Source organism: Euleptes europaea, chromosome 10, assembly GCF_029931775.1.
Source record: "Euleptes europaea isolate rEulEur1 chromosome 10, rEulEur1.hap1, whole genome shotgun sequence".
Classification (NCBI taxonomy): domain Eukaryota; kingdom Metazoa; phylum Chordata; class Lepidosauria; order Squamata; family Sphaerodactylidae; genus Euleptes; species Euleptes europaea.
Window position 1 is genome coordinate 78346017 of NC_079321.1, and position 17986 is coordinate 78364002.

Here is a 17986-nt window from a genome sequence, read left to right on the forward strand (position 1 = left end):
TCAATGCTACTACTATTTCTGTATGCAAGAGGGGGCGCTATGACTGAACAAACAGGGATTGCTGCACTAGGATCTCAACTTGAACCATGGTTAATAATCCAGATACAACTCACGACTTAAAATCCCAGTTTCACACCTATCTTACAAACCAGTTTGTTGGGCAGCTGACATTCTGACACAGTTTAATCAATCCGTGGTTTTATCATGATGTTTGAATGCTCCCTTTCAAGCCATCTTTCACAGTGGGGTTTAATTTCTTTCAGGAAGGAGCAGGCTCTGAGGGTTGGCAATGCAGCAGGCAGGGCAAAGGTGGAAATGACACAGTGAATTAGGGCATCGGGGATAGTGTCCATTGCACAGCTACAATATCTTCTCATCCTACTTTTATAGATAGTGTGCACAGTACAATACACTCCCTTGCACTTTCTACTACACATTCTAGGGATTTCACTCAGAATATGTTACGCCAAATAAAGGGGTCTCATTTTATTGGGGGAAATTAGCTGGAGACTGGTAGAGCTTTGTGAAAAGGTTGGAGTGGAGATCTTTGAATCAAATTTTACAGAGATAAGCTCACCAGTGGAAAAGGTTCCCAATAAAGCTTTTTATAAATTTTAGGGGTTTTATTAAATAATAAAGAATAATCAAAACAATTTGCACATTCACAGAAAACACACAAATACCGAAACACGCAGAACTAAGAAAGCAAAGTTATGAGGGAGTGGACACAAGGATAAGAAAGTATATTTACTGTTCCGGGGAGTGAGTACAGATAAAGGCAGCCGCGTGGAGACGAGTAAGGACCAACGCTACTTGCAAGGAAAGGAAAACTGTACACGCAAGTACAGCGGCTCACGTTTTGGATCCAGGACAAATACTAGCAATTTGCTATGGGGATAAATTTATACCCAGAAGAGGAGCTGGAGGTATAGCTTCACTGCGATGGCTTGTCATTGCCAGTGGACAAAAGGTTTAATTGCTCTTGATGAGATTAGGAGTAGAAGGAAAATAGAAGAGGAGATGAGGTAAACCAGAAACAATACCTAGGTACTTGACTCTTAGGTGGACTGGCTTCCGGTTTCCTGTCTGACGGCCGCTTCCAACTGAAGCGCCATCAAGAGGTTTTACCTTTATATTTTCCCAGCCCTATCTTATCTGCTTTGGAAAGTTTTAGTAGTCTGCTACAAACTAGCTACAACCCAGCGGGTAGGGGTGAAATTACTAGAATAAATACTCACAAATAATTGACCAGCCGACATGGGAACAAAAAAACAACGCAGGTCAACAGTGGAGGATATGGATAACAATAAAACAGGGAAACAGCTAAAGATGGATGGTTTCCTGGAAGATACAGACACGGAGACTATTATTGAGAAAATACCGACAGAGAACAGATTTGCAATCTTGGAGAGGGAGCAGCAATTACAGAATGAAGGAATGGGACTGCTGGCTACTTGAAAAAAACGCGGCTGAAAAGGACCTCTCCCTACTCTGCGATACCCAAAAGCCGATGGGACAGGCTAGTGAATTGGAATTATTATTACTATCTAAACAAACTCTCCTGGTAATGGAAACAATACTGAGCCTATATGAGAAGCTAGACCAGATAAATACCAAGTTGGATAAGTTACTGACAGCAGAGGCTCCCCTTTCAGGGAAACAAATTAGTGCCTGGATAAAAGAGGTGGCAGGAGGAGATAGTTCCAAAAATAACATAGATTAAATCAACTGCAGCAACTGCAACAACAGTAACTAATGAGGAAAGAAAGGGTAAAAGGTCCTCTACTAATTAACTCTCAACCTCTGGGAAACAGAAATTTTCAACTCATACAGAGGGAAAAGGTGGCCCTGTTAATAGGGAACCTGACGGTTAACTATTATAAATGGGACAACAAGAGAGTTGTTACAAACTCTTTGTGCCAAATATTACAATGCAAGCATAAAGAGATGGATATAGAAAACCTGTTTGTGCTGCCAAGCAAGAACTTCCATAAAAGAATATTTGAAGACAGCGCTTGCCCTCCCCTGTGTATTTCAAAAACTCAATACATTAAGCCAATTACCACCATGACCAACAAGAAGGCTTCGGGAGGAACCCAAAGAAAGCTACTACAGAAAAGAAAAATAGCAAAAGGAAAAGAGTCTTTGAAGCAAGGAGTTCTGACTTCTATGGTAAAACCCCTTTCCAGAGGTCAAGCGGGGATGCTCATGCCTCAGTGGATGAGAGAAAAGTCCTGCCATGTGATCTAAATGCATACTCTGACTATCCTTTGCGACCAGCGGAAACAGTGGAAGTAAGCCAAGTAGTCCAGGACTGTCAATCCTCCTTTGATTCCATGACAGCTTTAGAGTCCTTGCATGGAGAGTCAATGCTTGAAACCTCGGGGATGGAAGTCTCAGCGAGCATGTAAACAGAGAAGACAAGGAAGGCGGAGAGGACGAAGGCACAGTTCCAATTAACGACCGACAGACAGGAGAGAGCCATAGGAGGGAATACAGTTCCATCATCTACCTTGGCTGTAGGCTGTGAGGACTGTGATAGCGACTCAAATGTTCTATTTAATGTTTACATCAATAAAAACTTGCTTGAGTCACCAGCCTCAAAATCCTGGGCACAAGAACTACGGGAGGCGAGTCAGGAGCCTTCTGATGGACAAGGATCCACAGATGACACCGGGACTCATAAGGAGGTAGCGTTGATGGGCCAGTCTGTAGCTCCATGTCACAAGCTTCCTATAGCTGATACAGCAAAAGGATCAACTGATTCAACCTATGGCAGGAGTCTAGATAAAGACCCCTATCCAGGAGTAGGTAACACCCTTCTGCCACTCCGAGCAAGTGAGACCATGGCGTGACGGTTCCCAAACCAACCCATCAATCGTTAGCTATCCTTTCCTGGAACGTTGCTGGCTGGGTTCAATGCTTCCATCGCAGTACAAAGAATCCCCTTCTCCTTCAGCCGGGGAGACTGAAGGGAGGGTTGGGGATTTTGGTGTCAGCTAAGATAGAAGCCGATTGTGCTGTCTTGTCCCCACTGAAGCATTTAGCCATGGCGGTGATGATACGTTTGGGCAAGGAAAGGCTGTTAGTCAGTAATGCCTACTTGCCTCCTCATAACAAGAAAGATGCTATAACTGTTAAATGGCAAACTCTTGAAAGCTATATAGAATCATAGAGTTGGAAGGGACCACCAGGGTCATCTAGTCCAACCCCCTGAACAATGCAGGAAACTAACAACTACCTCCCCCCACATCCCCAGTGACCCCAACCCTCCCCCCGCCATGCAGGATCCCACAATCAAAGCACTCCCGATAGATTGCCATCCAGCCTCTGCTTAAAAACCTCCAAAGACGGGGACTCCACCACCCTCTGAGGAAGCACATTCCACCGTCGAACAGCCCTCACCATCAGAAAGTTCTTCCTAATGTTTAGGTGGAATCACTTTTCTATTAGTTTAAATCCATTACTCCATGTCATAGACTGGGAGGCTGACACTATTGTCTTTCCCAACCCTAAGTGTGACCAACATCGACACGAGGTTGCGATTGCTCCTCCACCCGCCCCAGCCTTAACCTCCGATACTCAACCGTCGACCCAATTACCCGAGGCATACCGAGACTTTGAGGATGTTTTTGATGTAAAAGAATGCGATGCATTACCCCCCACCCACAGTACTACGGACTGTGCAATTGAAGTGGTGGGAGACTGCAAACCGACTAAAAGCAAGATTTACCCTATGAGCGTTTCTGAACGCACCGTGCTACGAGACTTTTTAGACAAAAATCTTGCTCTGGGGTTCATTCAGCCGTCAACCGCTCCCAACTCAGCCCCTGCTTTCTTCGTCCGTAAAAAGACGGGTGACTTGCGCTTGTGCATTGACTTTCGAAAACTCAACGCAGTCACCCAAGCCAACGCCTACCCCATTCCGCTGATCTCGGACATCTTGGGACAACTAAGGGAGGGGCGCATTTTCACCAAACTGGACTTGGTTGAAGCTTATTACCGGGTCCGGATTCGTGACGGGGATGAACCCCTCACAGCCTTCTCTAGCTGCTTCGGAATGTATGAATTTCTGGTGATGCCTTTTGGGTTAAAAGCGGCCCCGGGGGTCTTCATGCAACTCATTAACGAGATCCTCCATGATTTATTATATCGGGGCGTGGTGGTTTATCTCGATGATATCCTTATTTACTCTAATTCCATGGATGAACATATTACTCTGGTCAGAGAAGTGTTACTACGTCTCAGAAACAATCAGCTCTACGCTAAGTTGTCTAAGTGTGAGTTCCACCAAGAGCAATTAACCTTCTTGGGATACATAGTTTCACATCAGGGCCTTACCATGGACCCTGCTAAGATACAATCTGTACTTGATTGGGCTCCTCCCTCCACCCGCAAGCAGGTTCAGCAGTTTCTCGGCTTCGCCAATTTTTACCGTGGTTTCATTCCCAACTTTGCTCAAGTGGCACTGCCACTCACCGACCTCCTTAAGACTAAGGGTAAAGGGGTCTCTGCCACGTTGCCCACCGCCAAGGTGCATTGGACAGATCAATGTCAAACTGCCTTTGCAACTCTCAAACAGCTTTTTACTTCTGAACCTGTGCTGCAGCATCCCGATCCAAACCAAATGTTCATTGTGCAAGTAGATGCGTCTGACGTAGCTATGGGGGGGGGGGCTCTTTTGCAAAGAGGACCAGACGGTCTTCTTCGCCCCTGTGCTTTAAAAAAAAAATTGCACACTCTCAACTAAACAGGCCGATTTGGGAAAAGGAAGCTGCAGCCATCCATCATGCCCTTACTACGTGGAGGCAGTTCCTGGAAGGTTCTAGGGCCCCCTTTGAAGCCTGGACCGATCAGAAGGTCCCTCACGGGGGCCCACAAACTGTCCGCAAAACAACAACGTTGGGCTGACTTCTTTGCTCAATTCCGTTTTGTGCTCAAGCATGTGCCTGGAAAGCAAAACGTGCTAGCTGATGCTCTTTCCAGGCTTCCCCAGTATCCGGTGAAACTCGACCGTCCTACGGTCTCCTTATTGTATGAGTTTCTAGTGATGCCTTTTGGAATGTATGAGTTTCTAGTGATGCCTTTTGGATTAAAGGGGGCTCCGGGGGTCTTCATGCAACTCATTAACGAGGTCCTCCATGATTTGTTATATCGGGCGTGGTGGTTTATCTTGATGATATTCTTATCTACTCCAATTCCATGGAAGAGCATGTTGCTCTTGTCAAGGAAGTGTTGCAGCGTCTTAAAGACAATCAACTCTATGCTAAGGTCTCTAAATGTGAATTTCACTGAGAACAATTAACATTCCTCGGCTACATCATTTCACACCATGGGCTCACCATAGATCCTGCTAAGATACAATCCGTAATCGATTGGGCTCCTCCTTCCACCCGCAAACAAGTGCAACAATTTCTCGGGTTTGCCAATTTTTACCGAGGTTTCATTCCCAACTTTGCTCAAGTGGCACTGCCACTCACGGACCTCCTTAAAACCAAAGGTAAGGGGGTCTCTGCCACATTGCCCAACACTAAGATTCAGTGGACGGCTCAATGTCAAACTGCCTTTGACAACCTTAAACAGCTATTCACTTCAGAACCAGTGTTAAAGCACCCTGATCCTGACCACATGTTTGTAGTGCAGGTGGATGCATCAGACGTGGCCATGGGAGGTGCCCTTTTGCAGCAGGGTCCAGACGGTCTTCTCCACCCCTGCGCCTATTTTTCTAGGAAATTTGCGCACTCCCAACTGAACTGGCCAATTTGGGAGAAGGAAGCTGCCGCCGTCCACCATGCCCTCACTACGTGGAGGCAGTTTCTGGAGGGTTCCAGGGTCCCCTTTGAGGTCTGGACAGATCACAAAAATTTGGAAGCCCTTACGGAGGCCCACAAATTGTCCGCGAAACAGCAACGTTGGGCTGACTTCTTTGCTCAATTTCGTTTTGTGCTCAAGCATGTGCCTGGAAAGCTGAACGTACTAGCAGACGCTCTTTCCAGACTGCCCCAGTATCCGGTGAAAGTCGACCGCCCAACGGTCTCCTTATTCACCCCAGCCCAAAGGGGTGCCTTCCCTACCTTGGCGGTGCAAACCCGATCTCAAACTCTGCTCCAGTCCCAATCCTGACTAGCGGACATCACCGCCCCTGAAGGGGGGGGGTCGTCTATACAACCGATCAGCCCGACTCCCTCACCAGTCCCAATTGCGCCTCCTGCGCCAAGAACCCCGAATCAACCAGTTGTACAATCCGCCCAGCCGACGCTGCCATCTAGTCCTGCTCCACCCTCCTCCGCAGCCGGAGTGGATCTGCCCGATTCCTTCTTAGACTCTCTTCGTGCCCAATGCCTGGCTGAACGCACAGCTCAGATACTTCCTCCTTCCCTCCTGGAACGGGGTGGTTGCTGGTACAAAGACTCTAAACTGTATATGCCTAAACGACTGCGGAAGGAAGTCCTGCAATTAGCCCATGGAGCCAAAACTGCAGGACACTTCGGATTTCTGAAAACCCTCCACTTATTGCGTAGGCAGTTTTGGTGGGCAGGCATGCATGCCGACGTGGACTCTTTCATCCGCAGTTGCCCGATTTGTGCCACGGTCAAACGGTCCAGGGAAAGCCCTCCGGACTTTTGCAACCGCTAGAAGTCCCCACTAGACCCTGGGAAGTCATTGCTATGGATTTTATGATGGATCTCCCTCTCAGCGAGGGTAAGACAGTCCTGTGGGTGATCACGGACTTGTTCTCCAAGCAGGTGCATCTTGTTCCGTGCGCAGGTATACCCTCTGCCCCAAAGTTGGCCCGCCTCTTTGTGTCACATGTTTTCTGTCTATATTCCTTTCCACGCAAGATAATCAGTGACCGCGGGGGTAGTTATGTTGCCAAATTTTGGAAAGCTTTCCTCAAATTAGTAGGGGTGGAACAGGGTCTGTCTAGCGCTTTCCACCCCCAGATGGACAGACTGAACGTGTTAATGCTGTCCTGGAATGTTACCTGCGTTGTTATGTCAATTACCATCAAGATGATTGGGTTGAGTTGTTGCCTTTTGCTGAATATGCTTACAATAATGCTGTACATCAGTCTACTGGTTTCAGTCCTTTCTATGCTGTATATGGTCAGGATTTTAATCCCATTGGGCAAATCGATGTTTCTGGGGTAGAGGGGGGTGAGGATGTGGCATCCTGGGTACAAGCTATCCACACCACCTGGCCCTGGCTGGTAAAGAACTTGGAAAGGGCAAAACGTAAATACAAGGCTCAAGCGGATAAACACCGCTCCCCCGGTCAAGACTTTAACGTTGGCGATTTGGTGTATCTGTCCACTAAGAATCTACGGTCCACCCGTCCGTGTGGTAAGCTCAGTGCCAAGTACGTGGGTCCTTATCCCATTGCTCGGATAATTAACCCAGTAACTGTGGAACTGTCCCTCCCAAAGACTCAGAAGCGCGTCCATCCTGTTTTCCATGTCAGCCTCCTAAAGCCTCATGTTGCTGCTCCGGAGTGGCATCCCGACCCGCCTCCTGAGCAACCAGTCATGGTGGGGGGGGGGAGGAGCATTTCGAAGTTGCTAAAATTATGGACTCCCGTTGGCATCGTGGTTCTCTCTAGTATCTTGTTCGTTGGAAGCACTTCCCTCCTGCCTATGACGAGTGGGTGCGCTCCTGCTATGTATCCGCCCCCCGGCTGGTGCGCGCCTTTCACAGTGCCTACCCCTCCAAACCAGCCCCCTTTTGGGACAGGAGGGGGCCTTAAGGGGAGCAGAATGTCAGGCTGACTTTTGGTTCCTCCGTTCGCCTCCAGCTTCAAGGTTGTTTACCAGAACAGCCTCCAGCTGGCATAGCTTCTCAGGGCCTGGGAGCTTTGTGGGAGCCTGGTAGTCTGAACTGTATTATCATGATATGACTGTATTGTCTGGGTTTCTCCATATAACCAACTGTACATCCTTCCCCCTTTGTTCCTGCCTTTTGATTTCTAAGCTCTGCATACCTGTTACCAATAAACCAACTCTTTTGGACTACTTGTCTCTTGATGTGGCTATTGGACTTGCAGTGGAAACAAGTGCTTACAACGCCAAGGGGAAACAGGTAAACAAGCCCAAAGTTGCCCAGTCAGTTCTGTAGCTTGGCACACAAGATGGATGCCAGGAGACCCCTGGTTGTCTCTGGCTACACAGCAGAGTTCCATCCCTGCACGCTTGCTCCAGTCCTGAACACCTTGCCTGATGCACCAGGGTAGCCTAGGGCTGCCAGGATACCATAACAGAATGGGGTATAAGAAATAGCACTCACTCGTGGTGAAGCTTGAGAGAATGAGGGATAGGAATCTGAAGTTTGGAATTGTCACTGTGAGCCTTTCTGTTCAGGTGTATCCAGATACAGGTCATTGCAAAAGCATGTGTTGACTGGGGTTTGTTAATATCAGGCACAGGAATACACTGAGAAAAGAAGAAAAATGAAGTTACATTCTATTTTATTCTACTAGCACGCATCTAAAAATTACCAATAAAGTATTTGGAATTGGTAAATCCCAATTTAGTAATGAACCGAGTTCTGAGACCGTACATCTGTGTGAGCAACTGTCCTTGGAAAATAGTAGGCATGTGAGCCAATGATTAATCTTCAACCACTCTGCATAAGAATCAAGTGTAAGGCAAATCCGCATAAAAAGCAAACCAGGGTTGGCATACCTTGTGTTCAAACTTGCTGCTACAGCAGCAGCAAAATATATATATGCAAATACAGCTGCTCTTGAACAAGCAAAGGAAAGCTTTCACGCTAGCGAGATGCTCCGCCTTACCTTCGACGATTTTACAACGCAGATTTAAGAAGCTTCCAAGAACAGAATGGGTGTGCCCTTTTAAGTCGGGGGAATTGGAGTCTATAGAGCAGTGATGGCGAACCTTTTAGAGACCGAGTGCCCAAACTGCATCCCAAAACCCACTTATTTATCGCAAAGTGCCAACACGGCAATTTAACCTGAATACTGAGGTTTCCTCCCAGTTCGGCAAGGGGGGGGCGGGGAGTCCAGGGAAGGGGGGCAGCTTTGAACGGCTCCGCGCTCCCTTCAAAGCCCCCGGCGCCCCCGCGCGTGCCCACAGAGAGGGCTCAGCGTGCTGGACTTGACACGCATGCCATAGGTTTGCCAACATGGCTATAGAGCATGTTTTGCTCAGGTGCTCCTTCTACGAGGAAACTCGTTGTAAGCTAATCGTTCCCCTGCTCAGCCAAATCACAGTCAGCTCAAATGAAGGGAGAATTAAGAGTCTCCTCTGGGAAGGGAATGCCCAGATGGCAAAACAGGAAGCCAAATTTTGTGCAATAGCATATAAAGTTCGACCCCTGATGTTGGGCAACTGCAATTAGATTAAATAATAATTTGGTCAATTTTAGTCAATTATACATTATTTGGAAATTCTAATTAGGAATGTTTTTGGGTTGAACTGCTGTAATTTTTTACTTTTTGTATAAATGACACATGTGTTTTTACTTGCTTATGCTGCATTAATAAATCTGAGATACAGCTGCTCTTTGTGATACTTGCAGTGGTTTGCAGTATATAATTACTCAGTGAAATACTGAGTCCCAACAATGTTTCAATACAACAGGACTGCAGCAAAACCTAGGTTTACTAATAATTATTCCGAAAAATCCCAGCAACACAAATTGTAGGATTCAGAACATAATAATGTCTATTCAGTAAGTGATATCACCTTGTACAGTTATGACCAAGTTGCATTCAAAAGCAAGGCAAGAATAGAGAGTAAAAAGCTCCTTACATCCTCAGTAAGGATGGCACCCTAAACTACAGTACATTGCCTTCTGTCTGGAACTGCTACCCACTCTCAACAACAACAAATCATTTATTGCGGTCAAAAGACCAGTTCAACACAAACTTTAAAACTCTACAACATTCAGTTTTCCCCACTTAAAATGTACAAATGCACTATTATTTAAAATTCACGCACTTCATAACAAACAGATATTAATTCTAAAAAGACTGCCTAATAAGATCATAAGTCCCTATCCTGTTCCGAGGTAAAAGTATGACTCAATTGGCCTTTCTGATGATACACCCATCTGCAAGACCTGGCCACCTGTTTTGTCATCTCTGGAGGGGCATCAAAAAAGAAATTTGCTCTGTTCCAATAAAACCTGTACTTTCCTCTAAAAGGGGGCCTAATAAAAGAAGAGAAAGGAATTTTTATTGCAGCACCGCAATTTTTAAAACTTAATAAAATATTTGCATTTCATAGTAATAATTAAAAGGTACAAAATAAAGTACAAATTCTTCAATTTAGATTTTGCTTTCCTCCTTACGTTAAAACTGAGCTCGTCTTTGTGAAAATCTTTAGAGGGCGAATTTTAAGAGCTATGGCGCAGAACTTGTTCTTTCCCCCCCTCCTGCTACCCACTCAATTTCTATTGTCAGAGCCTTCACATTTTTCAGATGTCTCCCCAAACCCTTCTTCTTCGGCAAAATCTTTTCTGAACCACCACAGCTTTTCCTACCCTATCAGCTGATCTGACTTAATCCAAGAAGAAGGAAGCTTTGAAAATGAGCACACCAGGATCAAGCAACAGAAGGGTGTAAAAACAGATTTGTTCATCAGTAAACAAAACGCTGGTTACTGGAGCATACGAAAGAATTTCAGAAGAAAATCAGCTTGTGTTTCATAGATTACAGCAAAGCTTTTGACTGTGTGGATCATGAAAAGCTATGGCTGGTTTTAAGGGAAATGGGTGTGCCCCTACATCTGATCGTTTTGTTGCGCAACCTGTACTTTGGACAAGAGGCCACAGTTAGAACAGAATATGGAGAAATGGAATGGTTTCCAATTGGCAAAGGTGTCAGACAAGAATGTATTTTATTTCCCTATTTCTTCAATCTCTATACAGAACATATAATTAGGAAAGCTGGATTTGATTTAGATGAAGGTGGAGTGAAAATTGGAGGGAGGAACATTAATAATTTGAGATATGCCGATGACACTACATTATTGGCAGAAAATAGTGAAGATTTGAAACGACTACTGCTGAACGTTAAAAGAGAAAGTGCCAAAGCAGGACTACAGCTGAACATCAAGAAAACAAAAGTAATGACTAAAGGAGAATTACACAACTTTACAGTTGACAGTGAGGAGATTGAAATTGTTCAAGACTTTCTATTCCTTGGCTCCACTATCAACCAAAAGGGAGACTGCAGCCAAGAAATCAGAAGGAGATTGAGACTGGGAAGTGCAACCTTGAGGGAGCTAGAAAAGATTTTGAAGTGTAAGGATGTGTCACTGGCCACCAAGACTAGATTAATTCATGCCATCGTATTTCCTATAACTATGTATGGGCGAGAAAGCTGGACAGTGAAGAAAGCTGATAGGAAGAAAATAGATTCCTTTGAAATGTGGTGTTGGAAGAGAGTGTTACGGATACCGTGGACTGCCAAAACAACAACAACAAATCAGTGGGTTATAGATCAAATCAAGCCTGAACTGACCCTAGAAGCTAAAATGACTAGGGCTATCGTATTTTGGTCACGTCATGAGACAACAAGAGTCACTGGAAAAGACAGTCATGCTAGGAAAAGTTGAGGGCAGCAGGAAAAGAGGAAGACCCAACAAGAGATGGACTGACTCAATAAAGGAAGCCACAGCCCTCAGTTTCCAAGATCTGAGCAAGGCTGTCAAAGATAGGACATTTTGGAGGACTTTCATTCATAGGGTCGCCATGAGTCAGAAGCGACTTGACAGCACTTAACACACACGCACAAACAAAACCCCAAGGTGATCACGTGCACTAGTCCCAGTGAGAAAGGCAGACTATAAATAATATAAATGAAAAAATAAAAATGTACAACCTGAAACTCATTGGTCTTTATAAATAAATCCATCTATGAATCTTTCTGAAGATTGTTCTTTCATTGAGTCAACAGCAAATGCTACACTTCTGTCTAAACTTTCGTCCACATCTAGAATGGTTTGACTTCCTGTTATGGTGCTTGTTTACCTTCATGAAGAGGGTGTTTTGCTGGATTTCTCTACACACACAAGCTACTGACCAAGATGGCAGTCATCTGGAATGTCTGATAGCATCCTTTCTCTTTATAAGTTCTATAGTTTTTAACTACGCTATCTAGAACCAGAATTATGCATCTTTTCCTAACTTATTTATAGGCCTGTTCTTTATTATTGGACAAGTGGGGTAAATCTCAATTTCTTCTCCCACACTATTTCCTCTTTCCCTTTCCTAACCGCCCCCCCATAGTCTCTCCCCTTTTCTTGCTTCCTTCTCTTATTTCCAAAGACCAGCCAACCTACATTTATCTATCCCCCGTCTTTCAGCTTTCTCTCCTTCTCTCCCCCTGGCAGCCTCTCCCTGGGAAAACTCTGCATGGTTCCAACTACTGGGCCAGCTGGGTTGGGCCCAGTTGCATGGTGCCAGCCCCCAGGCTAGGCCTTGTTGAGAATTAGTTGAAATTTACTTAATCCCTGCTGTCCCTTCCATTTCTGATTCTTATTCCAACACTACTTTGATGCACTGCAGCTTTCTTTGTTACTGTTATATGCATTCTAATGGACTGTCATTTTGGACACATTCACAGCCTCGCCTTTTGAAATACTGGCTCTGACCTTTAGATGCAGCTATGAATGTTATTGTTTCTCCTGTCTTAAAAATACTCTTTTGACACATGTTCTGACTCCAACTGTCATTTACCTATGTCTACCTACATTTAATGGTGTTATTTTTTTATGTTGCCAAGACTGCAAGGCTTCTATTTTTTGGCATTAATGGGGTAGATCAAACTCCTATTTTATTACTCCACCAAGCAAAGTTTGAAGACCCACTTAAGTTGGAGGAAGGCTCCTTGGAGGATAGCTGGATGTACCTGCAAAACCTAACACTTTGGTTAGCACCGATGTACCTGCAAAACCTAACACTTTGGTTAGCACCTGGCCAGTATTGGAATGGTTTGCCAGATTTTACAGAAATCTCTAAGTCAGAATGGAGGTGGGCTGGCAAAAGAATTGGCCACTCTGCACGATCAATATGCTGATCAGACCCAGTCTTACTCTTCTGATTTACTGACTGGAATTACATGATGGCTTGTTCCACTTGCCCCTCACCTCTGATCGTTCTTAACCTTCCCCCCGCTGCTCTGCTTTAAGAGTTATATGGTCCTCTGTTCTTAATCTACTTTTTCACTCCCCCCCTTTCAATGGCTCTAATGTTTTGGATTCAGTATGTGATGTCAATGAAACCAAATGTAACCCTTATAATTCAATTTCCTACTTTCATTCTCATATTTCTGTCAGGTGTTTCTAACTGGATATATCAGTAATACCGCAGGTTTCAGAAGAACACGACAAAACCACTTTCCTTTTAATTAATCATTCTCTCCCTTAGTCTTTTTAAGAATTATATATCCAGAGTTTCACTTCAAGGTATGATCATGTTGGTCTTCTCTATTGTGACATCCCTTGCCCCAATTTAAATCTTTAATCGTTACATTCCAGGGTGCTCTGTAGTTTGTTTTATTTTCCCTCCTTTGGCTTCTCTTAAGGCTCTAATCTAGGATCTTCATTCACTCTACTGTTTTATAAATTTTTATTAATTTTAACACACTGAGATTGCACTGCTGTTTTTTATTTTTTTTAGTAGTGCGGGACCTTTTAAAACATGTGGTGCGATATAAATAGAAATTTAAAGAGAATCCCTTTTTCTATCAAAAATTTGGTATTTTGTTGTTGTTCCTCTTTCCCTGAAATGGTCTTCTGATCTTAACAGGTCTTTCTTTTTGTAAAAAACATCTCAGAACTATTTATTTTTTCTTCTCTTTGGAGTTCATTACACAAATTATACAAGATGTACTCTAGCTCCCTAGCCTTTTTCTTTCCCAGTCCTTTCAGCCCTTATCTAGCTGAAGAACTGATTAACCCCTTAACGTAAGGATCTGTATACCGGTATATTTGTTTACCACTTGGATATACCTTTAGGTGAAATGTATATAGTAAATATTAGCAATCATGTTTCAGAAAAAAGACTCACTTCCTTCTCAGGATATAGAAGGTCAAAGAGCTTCATAACAGGGAGGAAGTCAGCCAATGCATTTTTTTGTATGCTGCCAGAGATGAACTGCAATAATACCCACATCAGATGGTCTCTGCCTTTGATTAGGCCTCGTCCTGCCAACTGTAAAAGACACATTAATTAGCAGGTCCACGTTCTAAAGAAAAAATCACTGAGCATCCATTCTCTCTCTCTAAAAATTCTATACTCTCATATCTGGTAAATGAAAATGTTTTTGATTCCCATAAGATGTCATGGGACACTGACTTGCTGTTGCATCACAGTGTTAGCATTTCCACAATATAAGAACAATACTCTGAGACATGAACAAACATGACTATTATGGGTCAGTCAACAAATGTTAGTAACTCAAGCATCAGAAATTTGGAAGGTGTTTCCTTCCTTAAAGAATTGGAGCAAAAACACATAGATTTAAAACGTCAACTGGAAAGAAAAAGAAGTCATTGTCAAATGTTGGCTGTTGAAGCAGGGCAGAGCAGGGCAGCTTCCTGAAAAGAGAACTGCATAGTCATAATGTGTCACAACCTATCTATGTATCTAATTCTGAAGTGTGCCTTCTGCCTGTGGATACTTAAATCCACAGAGAGGGGACACACCCAACCCAAAAAGATATTTCTTCAAATCTGGGGTACTCCCCAAGTTTGCAGAAAAACCTGAAATTTAAGAATTAAACAAACAAACAATGGGGGGGTTTAAATTCCCCCAATTTAAAAAACAGCGTGTGCACATGTGCAATGCACACTGCCTCTATCCCTTGCTGGCTCAGCCGGGCCCACAGCAGCTGCCTCGGTTCTTTGCCAGTACAGCGGCTGCACATCCCATGCCCAGCCAGGCAGTGAGGGATGGAGGTAGCTGCTCTGGGCTTAGGCGCACTGGCAGAGGATGGAGGTGGCTGCTCCGAGCCTGGGCCGCTGCCTCAGTCCCCAGCTGGGCCTACAGCAGCTGCCTCTGTCCCTCGTTGGTGCCACGGCTGCACACCCCAGGCCCAGTGGGTCTGTGAGGGGAGGCAGCCACTCCAAAGGTGGACGTCAGCAGTTGTTGGTTGGAAAGTGGGGAGAGCTTCAAGAGTGAGGGGTCGTTGGGGAGAGCTTCAAAAGTGGGGGGGAGAAGGAATGAAGCAAAGTAGGGGGAAGGGATGCACCCTCTCCACAAATTTCTTGCAGGGGGGGAGGAGGAGGAGGAGGAGAAGAGTTGGCCGACTTTTTCTACCACTTAAGGGAGAACCAAACCAGCTTACAATCACCTTCCCTCCCCCTCTCCACAACAAACATCCTGTGAGGTAGGTGGGGCTGAAAGAGCTGTGACTAGCCCAAGGTCACCCAGGTGGCCTTATGTGTAGGAGTGGGGAAACCAACCTGGTCCCCCAGATTAGTGTCTGTTGCTCATGTGGAGGAGTGGGGAACCAAACCCGGCTCTCCAGATAAGAGTCCACCACTCCAAACCACCACTCTTAACCACTACACCACTCTGGCTCTATCTATTTCTCAAGCGTAGGCAGTTCTGCAGATACCTAAATCCATGGATCAGGCCCACACTGAAAGAAAGAAGATTTTTCTCCAAATCTGGGGGTTTGCAGAAAAACTGAAAAACATAAAGAATACATGGGGGGGGGGGTAAATCAACCCCAAAACAAAAATGTTCTCTGCTTACGCACAGAGCACTTACCAGCAAGGGGCCTTATGGCTGGTGCGGCAGCTCCCTGAGGCCCTGCTGCTGCTGCCATGGCTCCCAGGGGCCCTGCCGCCACTGCTGCTGTGGCTCCTGGGGACCTTGCTGCTGGTGTGGCGGCTCTGGAGGACACTGCAGGCCGCCCAGGGCCCTGTGGCTGCTGCTGTGGTTGGGAAGCGGGCGGGTGGCTGGGAGAGCCACTGCCATTGCTCAGGGGTGAAGAAGCATTCAGGTGGTGGGGAGAGCTACCACGCTGCTTTGGGTGGGGGAGGAAGCCGGCAGGCAACTGGGACAGCCCCCACTGCTGCTGTGGGGGGAAGTGGGCAGTGAAGGATGGAGGAAGAGTGATGGGGTCCAGAAAGAGTGATGCGTGGAGGGGGCAAAAAGATAGAGTTGGGTGGCAGGAGGGAGAAAGAATGAGAGACTGAGAGAAGTAGGGGAGAGGGGAGGAAGCACAGGTGTGGGGGAAAGGGATAGCTGCTCCGGCAAGTTTCTTGTTACTATCTATTATTACCTCTGTAAGTATAGCCACACAGCAAATTTTCTCCAGCATGAGCTACCCCTCTTGTTTCCCTCAGACTCAATGCCAAGCTTAATTTAAATAACCTTCTACACACAACTGAGCAGCAGTTGCATGGTCTGAATCTACGCACACTTGTACACTAAACTGATGGTTGGTTCTAGGCTGGAGGGAAGGAATGCAGGGGCAATGGCTGAAGTAAATTTCAAATGATATAACATCTTATAATACTGACTTTTTATTAGTGGCAGGTAGTCTACCTTTTGATGGAGAGAGAGGACCATGTGAGGGAAGCTTGCAAACTGAAAAAGTACAAAGAAGATAAGCTGGCTGGAAAGGTGCTGCCATAACAACTGGCTCGTTCCTCCGTCGTCAAACTTCTCCTCGGTCTCTGAACGCTCCATGGCATATACTACGAGATCCACCAACTGGTCTTCTAGCACAGGACATCGCTGTTTGTGCTGCAAAGCAGAAGTCAGATACAGTATTCCAAAGACTAGCAATGAGTGTCTTAATTATGTTCATTTCAATACAGTTTCTTTGACAGAAGCTTGGGAAGCATGAAATGAAGTCTAAACATAAAGGTTTACAAGGTAAGCTAAGGCATTAAAACTGTCTTATGTTACAGGTTACAGCGTGTGTGTATAATTTCATAGACCTCATGCACAGGCGATGAATTATTGTACTTCAAGCAAACATTGTAACCAAATCTGTTATTCATGGAACTAATGTATCTGCAGAGACTCCATTTTAGAAAGGTATATTTGCATCCCTAATGTTTAAAGACTGATAAATCTACGGATTTTGTTTTTATAAATAATTTTGCAATTAATGGGCTTCAGATGGACCATCTCCAGATGCTTTGGCTGCTCAGGTACAAAAAGGCATTATGTAGGAACACTGACTCCCACTTCTGCTCTAGTGTTCGTCAGTTAATACATCTTCCTTAGTTTGTATGTTTATCATTTAGGAACTGGTGGCTCCCCTCAGTTTCAGTCTTCATTTATATAGAATATGTAATGTGTGTAATTCCTCTGTATTTTGGAACAGTTCACATCTATACAGCTTGAAGCTTAACAGCAAGCAGCTGAAAGCTATGCTGACTCATGGGTTCTCTAGGCATTAGCTATGGACATTTGAGCCATTTCTGAACATACTTTTTAATAAACAGTTTCAGAGCTTTCCAAGATGTATCTGTAACATAACACAGCCTTAATAAAAAGAAAAAGTATTATTTTCCAAAGACAAGCACAGAAAAGGAACTGCGCTACTCAGAACCTAATCATGAAAATGCTGTGTCCCTTTCTAGAGGCAAAAAAGGGGATTCAGTGTTTGTTTTTAAAGCAAAATTTGCCAAGATACCCAAATATGATTTCAATATATTATTGTGCTCCTCTTAACAAATGGCAGGCAAACTAAAAATTCCCTCTGAATTAAAAAAAATAAAAGGAAAAAGAAGATTGCAGAAAGGAGATACATAGTCTAACCTCAACTAGTGTGGGTTGCTTTTTGCCATGAAAAAGGGATTATGTTTCTAAATTAACAATACAATGCAAGAATGGCAAAACTGGGGACAAACTCTAAGAACAGCACTCCCTCTTTCACATGCTCTTTGCCAGCTCAAAACTGCCAAAAACTATAAAATCCAGCTGTGCTTTCTTGAAGCATGCTTCAAACAGAAGACTTCTAACCAAAAGGAAAGCATTAGTTGCTTTTGACCCTCTCC

The 17986-nt window shown here is 44.7% G+C and overlaps 1 protein-coding gene across 3 annotated transcripts in view; it reads right to left on the minus strand.

Annotated features, from left to right (window-relative positions):
• MED23 (mediator complex subunit 23) overlaps positions 1-17986 on the minus strand; it is an 82382-nt gene that overhangs the window by 36713 nt on the left and 27683 nt on the right. For all 3 annotated transcript variants that reach the window (XM_056856141.1, XM_056856140.1, XM_056856142.1), the window contains 3 exons: positions 16521-16721; positions 14031-14174; positions 8280-8425 (listed from right to left, as the gene is read on the minus strand). In XM_056856141.1, the coding sequence (XP_056712119.1) occupies positions 8280-8425; positions 14031-14174; positions 16521-16721 (491 nt within the window). The remainder of the gene's footprint in view (positions 1-8279; positions 8426-14030; positions 14175-16520; positions 16722-17986) is intronic.